This window comes from Nyctereutes procyonoides, unplaced genomic scaffold (assembly GCF_905146905.1).
Source record: "Nyctereutes procyonoides isolate TBG_1078 unplaced genomic scaffold, NYPRO_anot_genome, whole genome shotgun sequence".
In the NCBI taxonomy this organism is placed as follows: Eukaryota; Metazoa; Chordata; class Mammalia; order Carnivora; family Canidae; genus Nyctereutes; species Nyctereutes procyonoides.
Window position 1 is genome coordinate 19,696,495 of NW_026575020.1, and position 9,696 is coordinate 19,706,190.

The window sequence follows — 9,696 nt, forward strand, 5'->3', positions numbered from 1 at the left end:
AGCACATCCCAGGAACACCCTTAGTCCCAGGCAAACCGGGATGGTTGGCCACCCTACTTCCCAATACCAGACAAACCACTGTGATGCCCCTGTGCAAGGACCATGCAGCACAAACTCAAGGGTAACAAGATATGACTGTATTCTGTAGAATACATTTCCCTGCCCCTGGCTCCCCCAGTTTGACCCAGAAGGAACACATCCCTCAGCCTCAGTCCTGGAGGCAGCCCTGGCTGAGCAGAGAGCCATGTACACCTTCCTTGGTTGCTAAGGATCGACTCAAGCTCACTGTGCTGGGCAGAGGACAGGGCCCCCAGCTCACCCTAAGTGAGGGATTCCAGTCTAACCCTGGCTAGTGAGGCCCAGCCACCTCAGGGTCCCCTCCAAATTCAGCTCCCCACTCTCTGTCCCCATCAGACGTGAGTCCAAGCCTGGTGCTGGAGATGGACACACCACAGGGCCCCCACACCTTTATCTTGATGGGTCCTGGAATCCCTAAGCCTCAGGGATCCCTGACAGTCACCTGGGCCCCTGAACTCATGGTCCACAGGGCTCACCATCAAGGAGGCTTCACTAGGCTCCCTGCAAAGGAGCAGAAAAGGAGGGCAGTTTCTACCCCAAATCCCTTTGCCTCTGGGCCTCCCCCACCACTACGCTTAAAATGCAAGCCAAATGTGAATTCTGGGATCATTCACTACTTTCTACTTCTCTTTGAATACATTGACTCAGTTCTCATATTTTAGATATATCATCAGTCACAATTCCAAAGAAACAAAACTCTCATGCAATCTTGGATTGTTCTACCTCGTGACTTCCTCACCAGCAATCTCTTATAAAGAAGGGGACAGAGCCCAGATTTCAAAGAGTCAGAGAACCCAGGAGTCTTCAGCCCCATCCTGCAGCCGGTCAGCCCCCAGAAGGATGAAGGTCAGCCTCATTGCCCTGGTCTTCCTCCTCATTCTTGCTGCCCTCCACTCTGAGGCCAATGAAGGTGAGACCTGTTACTCTTATTCCTCTGAATAGAGATAGCACAGTGACTGGAGGCAGGGGGCTATGGGAAGGAGATAGGGGTGGTCCAGAATTGGCTACCTGCGGGTCCCTGCAAAACAGTATCTTTACCAAGGGTCTCTTCCCATTCCTGGTTGGGACTCGTTTCTGCCTCCTCTGGGGAAAGGAAAACCTACCTCTGAATACAGCCCCCCTGGCCCTGGGGATTCAGCAGAAAGAAGCTCCCTATTGCAGATACACGGGAGCCCACGCATAAGCAGAAGCTCCCTATTGCAGATACACGCTGGGACAGAGGAACCTAAAAAGGATCAAACTGTCTTCATGGCTTAGATAGGGTTTTACAACATGCTGATTGGTCACCAACATTTAAAAATCTGTATTTGTTTCTTTTGCAAATATGGAAGACCAAGCAGACATGAGCCTGAGTTTCCACAAGCTTTCACTGGGACTGATGTGGTGGGTGCCATCCCTTTAGACGGGGGTGCACTTCCAGGTCTTAGAAGCCCCCACTGACAGCACCATGTGCACCTGCTGTCTGCCTGGCCTTTGGGGTTGAGCCTGAGACTCCCATATCAGCCTTCCCCCCCTTCCTTTAAAATTTGTCTAGTGTGTCTATGGCATAGAGCTGCTCCTGGCATATAGTAAGCTCTTAATAAATATTTGTGCGATACTCTGAGCAGTAGCACCAAGTGATTGAAAAAGGCACAGCTCGGGATCCCTGGGTGGCGCAGCGGTTTGGCGCCTGCCTTTGGCCCAGGGCGCGGTCCTGGAGACCCGGGATCGAATCCCACGTCGGGCTCCTGGTGCATGGAGCCTGCTTCTCCCTCTGCCTGTGTCTCTGCCTCTCTCTCTCTCTCTCTCTCTCTCTCTGTGACTATCATAAATAAATTTAAAAAAAAAGAAAAAAGAAAAAGGCACAGCTAGACTCCAGGTGTCCAGCTCACTGTGCTTTCCACCTTAAACAGGCATGGTTGCCTCTCTGCAGGGGAGAAGATGGAACAGCGGGACCCTGGGGGGGGGGGGAGATTCCACAGGAAACTGCTCTCTGGAGATTAAGTTCAACCAAACTCAAAGATAGAGATACACTCAGTCTTAGGACTCTGATTTGCATCCCTGATAGCCCTAGAAATGATGGCCAGTTTTCAGGAATTTTGACAGCAGCTAGCTCTAGAGCTCTGTAATGCTTTCCTGTAATTCCCATTATCATTGTAGGCCTTCTCATCTACAGATGGGATGAGTGATACTTTCTCAAAAAGGTTGTTGTGAGGAATGAAGATAAGCCACATCTGGAACTAAGCCACACATCAGGCCTATGGCAGAGACTCAGTGAAGAGCACTTCTTTTTAATTCTTCAGAGAGCAGCGACACAAAATGGAGAAATAGCTGGCTTTACAATCAAGGAGATGTAGATCTAAGTTGAATTCATTCATTCATTCATTCATTCAACAAAAATATTCTAAAAGCCTACTCTTGCCACCCTTTCTGTAAATGTGCTGGACTACAGATACTCTCTCTGCTCCCAGGGAGCCTCAGTCTAGAAGCTGGTGTTATAACACCAGGCAGTTTGTGAACCTTCCTTGTCTCTTTCAGTCCTCCTGAACCTCAGGCTCTTTATCTGTTACGCATGGGTAATGAGGCCCTGATTTTAACAATCATCAATGTATAAATCAATACACAGTACTTGCCCCCTTGATATTTGCTGTTTTAAGGACACAGGTTCAGAAAGGGTGGGTGTCCTATCTGTAGTCACATAGCTTTCAGGAACAGAAACAAGGACAAATGTAGCTTTCCTGAATATAGTCAAGGCTCTGTTCCTTATAGCATCACAAGACCTTGAAGGAGGACCCTCTCCTATGGAGTGGACCAGTCCTGCCCTCCTGTAGCCCACCTTGGGCATCCATTGGCAATTCCACATGGCAACTCCTTCTCAGCATGTCTGAGAAGCATGAAATAATATTTTTCCAAAGCCCAAGCCCTAAGAAAACTCATTTGAAAAATTGGGAAAATGTGGAAAAGTAGAATTCTCTTGCAAGAATTAAAGCTTAACAATCAATATGGAGGTGTTACTGATTTAAAGGAATCCACATTGGGGATCCCTAGGTGGCTCAGTGGTTTAGCATCTGCCTTCAGCCCAGGGCACGATCCTGGAGTCCCGGGATAGAGTCCCACATCAGGCACTCTGCATGGAGCCTGCTTCTGTCTCTGTCTCTCTCTATCTCTGTCTCTGTCTCTCTCTTTCTTTCTCTCTCCCTCTCTCTCTGTCTCTCATGAATAAATAAAATCTTCAAAAAAATAAATAAAGGAATCCACTGACACATAGAGCAAAAGCAGGAAACACAGGACAGTTGGAATTTAAAGGTAAGATCGGTATTTTGGAAAACCAGGACAGAAGCATGTGAGGAGACATGCTCGGAGACAACCTGACAGCTCGGAGTTATAGCCATGTTGCAAGTACACTTAACACAAATCATATGAGCGGTGGTTGAAGAAAGAAGTTTTAAAAGCAAAATACATCCTTAAATGGGCAATTTCAACTGTGATTCCTGCTAGGAGATGTGAATATTCTGTTATTTGAACAATAATACTCATTGACATTACCCAATGTTTGAATAATTGTTACAGGTTCTAGTTCCTTATAAATGCTTTGGCAGAAGAACATGTAAATGTCAGACATGTACATGTCATTGGCTGCTGGGATATGGAACCAGAAACATTTGCTAATTCGTACATAAAATCTAAATTGGCAAAAGCAATATTAACTTGAATAAAAAAAACAAGTCAGTACAAGACAAGATATGCCCATTGTTAAAAAAGAAAATGAGCTTGTATGAAGGATTATAGACTCTAACACCCAATTTAAAGATGAACTTGGATATATTTTGAACAATTTGACCAACAGAATGCAAAATGGAAAAAAATGTTTCTACATTTGCAATATTTGTTATAACACAATGACAAAGACTACAAATGGGTAATTAATGTTTTCTGTGTTTTAAAAATTCATTTTTGAATGATCACTTTTAAATATCTTAAATATTAAGTATCTATAGTATTTTTTCAATTTTTAAATAATTTTTCTTGGCCATTTATTTTGTGTCATTTCCCTTTTGCCATATTTTCTGTTATTGGCTGTATCTGCCAGAGAACGTTCCACATGTTATTGAATATATAATCTTTTTTTAAGATTTTACATATTTATTTGTGAGAGACACAGAGAGAGAGCCAGAGACCTAGGTAGAGGGAGAAATAGGCTCCCCAGGAGGAGGCTGAAGTGGGACTCCATCCTGGATCCTGGTCCTGGGATCAGACCCTGAGCCAAAGGCAGATGCTCAACCACTGAGCCACCCAGGTGTCTCTGAACATATAATCTTGTCATAACTCTTAGAGACACCATTCATTACCTTTTTTTTTTTTTTACAGAAAACCTATAAAACTTTCAGTAGAACCATATCACAGAAAAGTGATTCACTGCTTAGAATATGGTCATGCATTATTATTTAGAAACATGAAAACGTCATAGAAAATATACAGTACACCTAAAACAAATACAATATTATATTGTCAATTATATCTCGATTTTAAAAGAAAGAAAACTTGAATAATTTATGAGTTAAGAATTGTCAGGAATTCTGATTTCTTATTCCCAAATCCTGAAGACTGTCAGAAATTTGAAACACTTCAACCAGAGTCACATCCCACCCTGGGGGAAGGGTCAGAGAGAAGTCAGGAGGAGCCAGCAGTGAGGAAGGAAGAGAGGTTTTATTTTTTTTTTTTAAGTAATCTCTACAACCAACATGGGGCCCTAATTCACTACCCTGAGATCAAGAGTCACATGCCCTACTGACCAAGCCAGCCAGGCACCCCTAGAGGAGGAGAATTTAAAAGGGGGAGGAGGAATTGCTGCCAGGGAGAGGCCAGGCCTTACTCCTTCCAAGGTTCTCTGGTTTCCTCCTCTGATACTCTGGTTGATAGAGATACAGGTCTATGCTTCCTTGTGGAGAAGCTTTCAGCATCACATGGCCCTCTTCCTTGCAGAACCAGTTAATGAATTAACAATCAGTCCATGCTGTTTGGCCTTCATCTCACGGAGAGTCCCACTCCGGTTTGTGAAAGGTTATCAGAGAACCGGTGACCATTGCCTCACCCCAGGGATCATGTAAGTTGGGCCACGCTGAGGGTGGAAGGGTGCAAATGTGAGAACCAGTAGGGCCTGGGAGAGAGAAATAGGGAGAGAAATAGGGATGGGAGTATGTAGGAAGTGGGAGGAGCAGAGGAAGAAACAGCTGAGCTGCAGCCTGGGGACTTTCCAGCCTGAGCTTGGCCACCAGGGGGGACATGAGAGCTGGTAGTGGGGTCTTCACAGAGTCCCTGGGCTGGGAGGTGAGGGGGGTGGGCAACAGAGTGGGAGTGTCCTTCTTTCTGTGAGCAGCCAACATTCAGCAGAGAGGGAGGTGGGAAAGCTCAAGCTGGGTGAAGAATGGGCTCCTCTCTGCCTGCTGACTCAGTTTCTCCTTTCTCCTTCTTGATCCACAGTTTCCTTACCCACAAGGGCAGACAGATCTGTGCCAACCCCAGTGATGCCTGGGTGCAGGAGTACATCAGACACCTAGACTCTCTGCCAAAGTGATCTGGAAGCAGTGGGGCCAGCATGGCTGAGGGAGCTTGAGAAGAGGCCACAGAGCCCCTTTCCTCCCCAACTCTCTCAGCCCCAGAAGGTCTCTGGGAGTTATCCTGCCCCAACCTGAAGCTCTTTCATGTTTTCTGTGCTCCCATTCTCTGACAAATTTTGCCCTTTCCTGAAGCTTTGCTTTGACACTTCCCTCTGGGACCTGAGACACTGTGGCCTCCAGACAGCATCTGTCTTCCCTTTGCAGGCAGCCAGGTGTTGAAATAAAGCCATGCCACAGAAAGGAAACCTGGTGGTTTGAATTGGTTCTCTCGCAGACAGCTGGTTTTTTCTTTTATTTTACAGACACTTCTACAATATTTACTATGTATCAGGTGCTGTTCTAGACTCTTCCGTATGAACGAAATAATTTAAATAATGGGATGATGGGAGCAGAGTTAGAATCAGGAGTACTGATGACAAGTGATCCCTAGTTCGGGGCCTTACATACATAAAAATATAGACAAACTGTTTGTTTGCTTGTAAAGTACAGAGTTGAAGTGCACACCTAACACACCTCATCATTCCCATCACCCAGGCTGGGAAAGATGCAGTTCATCCTTCCTTGAAAGCTCTTCTCCAAACCTCTGTCATCTAAACATTTACTTCTCTATCCCCTCAATACCTAGTTTAAGTAACACCTGTTCTCTGTACTCAAACTCACTCAGCCCAAACCCTGAGGTCCTGCAGTCTCTTCAGTGCTCCCTTGACCCTCATCCCTGATGCCTGGTGTGGAAGTGACTTTGGACATTTGAGCATGCCCCCACCACCACCCCAGTTAAAGACAGAGCCAGTCCTCCTTGGGGCACAAGGAGGAAACAGGAGGTAGGGTGGGAGGTACTCAGCTCTGCTCTGGGGGATGCTGAGGGTGATGCCAATCTGGCCATGCTTCACCAGACACCAACCAGAGAAGGGGCTCAGGGACACTGATGTTGTTCAACCCATGCCCCAAAAATCAAGTCTTGGGGAAGACATACTACAGCTTGCTGCCTCAATCCTAAACTCCTGTGAAAGAAGGATCCTATTTGACACCATAGGTCAGCGATCTCTGTACACCTGTGGGTTTGGTGGTAGGGTATCGAGGGCCATCTACTGTCAGGGGCGAAGTTAGGAAATCAACAGTCTATCTTTTTTTTTTTTTTTAATTTACGATAGTCATACAGAGAGAGAGAGGGGCAGAGACACAGGCAGAGGGAGAAGCAGGCTCCATGCACCGGGAGCCCGACGTGGGATTCGATCCCGGGTCTCCAGGATCGCGCCCTGGGCCAAAGGCAGGCGCCAAACCGCTGCGCCACCCAGGGATCCCTCAACAGTCTATCTTATGTGTCTTCACATTCCCCCAACAAGTCCCATTTCCTCACTTTACTGCTCCTCGCTCTTCCAAATTCCAATCCCTAGAGCCCTAATGTGCCTGGGCTTACTCTCACTCAAATCCCATCTGGAAAACAGTTCTTCACACCTCCTTTCACACTAAAATGTGGTCAAAACTTTGAGGGAGTTCAAATCTCAAAGTCAAAGGGACAAAAATCGGTGAGGAGGTACAGAGGGCCTGGGGTCTTTGGGAAGGTTGGGAAGGAGTGCAGGGAAGAGGGCCAGTGATGCCCTGATGTTGGAGGACCACCACATCAGTCAAATAGGCTGCAGATGGAGGTTGAGCAGCGGAGATGCAAAGGTATGGGACTCATAGCCCTATAGGTAAGCACAGCCTTCTGACCCCCCAGCAAAATGAACCTATATGCCTAGAGAAGGGAAGGAAGGAGCTTAGGGAAGCACCTACTATGTGTCAAGAACTGTACTAAGTGCTCTACATACACAACATCATTTAACCATCCCCACTTCCCTGTGGTGTCAAGCTCATTACTCCTGTTTTACTATAAAGTCCATTTTGAGCACAGTCTTCCTAATTCTTCTTGATCCATCCCTCTCTCTAGGTGATCTCAGCCAGACTTATAACTTCCATACTCCCCTATATGCTGGCAGATTCCAAATTTATACTTCTCTAGCCCAGGCATCTCCACTTAGGAGTCTAATAGCTTCTCAAAATTAGGTGCTCCAAACTGAACTCCTGAATGTCCCCAAATCTGGTCCTTCTTTGTCTTTCCAACCCCATCCTCAGTAAATGGTAGCAAGATCCTTCCAATGGTTCTGAACAAAATCCAGTGGTCATCTGTGATTCTGCTCTTTCTTTCCTACCTCATGTATCTTGTTCTTCATACATCCAAAACCTGAGCACTTGCTGCCATCTCTGCTGTTACTCCACCACTCACTTTCACCAAGATGACCAGAGTAGCCTCTTAAGAGTCTCCATGCTTGTAATCTCAACAGAACACTCAATGATCCTTTCAAACATATGTCAGATCACTCCATTCTCCTGCTCAAACCACCCCCTATGGTTTCCCACCCCAGAGTCAAAGTCTTTACAATACCTAAAAGATCCTGCATGATTTGCCCACCAGCCCCCACACCACCTGACCTCAGCTCCTACTTTTTCCTAGCTTCCTCCACTCCACTTCAACACCTTTCATGTGGTTCCCCAAACACAACAGGCAGGATCCAGCTCCAGGGTTTAATGCCTTTTCCTCTGCTAGCATCCTTGTCCTCCATCTGGTAAGCTTCCTTTAGGTCATGCTCAAATACCACCTTATCAGGAAAGCCTTCCTTGAACATCCTATAATATTTCTACACACACACACGCAATTCCTTATCCTCCTTCCCCACTTGTCACTACTTCCATAGTACTTACCAGCTTGCATTATACTATATACTTTTGTTTGTTTATTTTGTTTGGGTTTTTTGTTGTTGTTTATCTGTTTTTCTTATAATTAGAATGTAAGCTTCATGAAGGCAGAATTTTTTAAATATTTATTCACTGCTCTACTCTCAGTGCCTAGAGAGGACCTGGTAAGCATAGGAACTGTTGAATGGATGGAATGATGGGTGGGTGGATGGATGGATGGATGGGTGGATGGGGTCATTTAGGGTCATAAACAAGGCTAAAGAGGATACGGCTTCCAGGAGGGAATTTTTGGAACTCCCCCATCTTGAAGAGCTTCTTCCCAGCTGGAGGATAACCACTGATGACCTTCACAGAAGAGGTTCCAGAAAGTAGAGAACAATGGCAATTCATTCTGCCATTCAGATGCCATTCTCCTTAGTTATCTGGGATGCTTGCCCCTGCAGGGTGCTGAGATGAATACTGAGTGTCCTGTGAATTGGAACTATAACTGCCATGGGATGTGCTTCTTCTTCAAGCTTCCCTCCTCAGGAAATAGAATCTCCATTCTCCAAACTACTTAAGCTGAAAACAGGAAGTCATCTTTATTTTTTTTATTTTTTTTATTTATTTATGATAGTCACACACACACACACAGAGAGAGAGAGAGGCAGAGACACAGGCAGAGGGAGAAGCAGGCTCCATGCACCGGGAGCCCGATGTGGGATTCGATCCTGGGTCTCCAGGATCGCGCCCTGGGCCAAAGGCAGGCGCTAAACCGCTGCGCCACCCAGGGATCCCAGGAAGTCATCTTTAAAACAACTCACCCTCATACCTGCCCCCATCCAATCCATTAATAAATTCCTTCATTCTGCCAAAATCCCTCTCAAATCCATCTACTTTAGCTCCTCCACCACCACCCTAATCCAAGCCCTTATCCACAAGACCTCATGATGTGTCTTAAAAGCAGATGAGGATTTGGCAGGTATATAGAATCCAATCACGCATCTGAGAATGGTGCCCGGTCAGGATGATCATGAAAATTCAGAATTAAAAAAAATAAAGAAAGAAAATTCAGAATTCAACTATAAAGTTGCTGAAGAAAGTCAGCCATAACCGTAGCAGGGGATACAAGGATACAAAAAGTCTATCCACACAGATCACAGGCTTTGAAGCATCTTCAGAGCCAGAGAGGATGGTCATAAATGTCCTAACGAATGAAAGAAATTACAAAATCTAGCTTGGCCATGAGGAATGTTTGCTATACTCTCAGTAAAGGTGCTGGCTTCTGTCTACACAAGTAATGCAAAAG

General features: G+C 45.8%; 1 protein-coding gene across 1 annotated transcript; it reads left to right on the plus strand.

Annotated features, from left to right (window-relative positions):
• The first annotated feature begins 852 nt into the window (after positions 1-852).
• Positions 853-5,920, plus strand: LOC129509929 (regakine-1-like). Its single transcript, XM_055325847.1, has 3 exons — positions 853-988; positions 5,041-5,161; positions 5,539-5,920. The coding sequence occupies exons 1-3, from the start codon at positions 919-921 to the stop codon at positions 5,630-5,632; spliced, it is 285 nt and encodes a 94-aa protein (XP_055181822.1). The 5' UTR covers positions 853-918; the 3' UTR covers positions 5,633-5,920.
• Positions 5,921-9,696: the final 3,776 nt, after the last annotated feature.

Coding starts and splice junctions, on each gene's coding strand:
- LOC129509929 (XM_055325847.1), top strand. CDS start 919: ATGAAGGTCAGCCTCATTGCCCTGGTCTTCCTCCTCATTCTTGCTGCC. Junction 989..5,040: donor CCACTCTGAGGCCAATGAAG/GTGAGACCTGTT, acceptor TCTTCCTTGCAG/AACCAGTTAATGAATTAACA. Junction 5,162..5,538: donor TGCCTCACCCCAGGGATCAT/GTAAGTTGGGCC, acceptor CTTGATCCACAG/TTTCCTTACCCACAAGGGCA.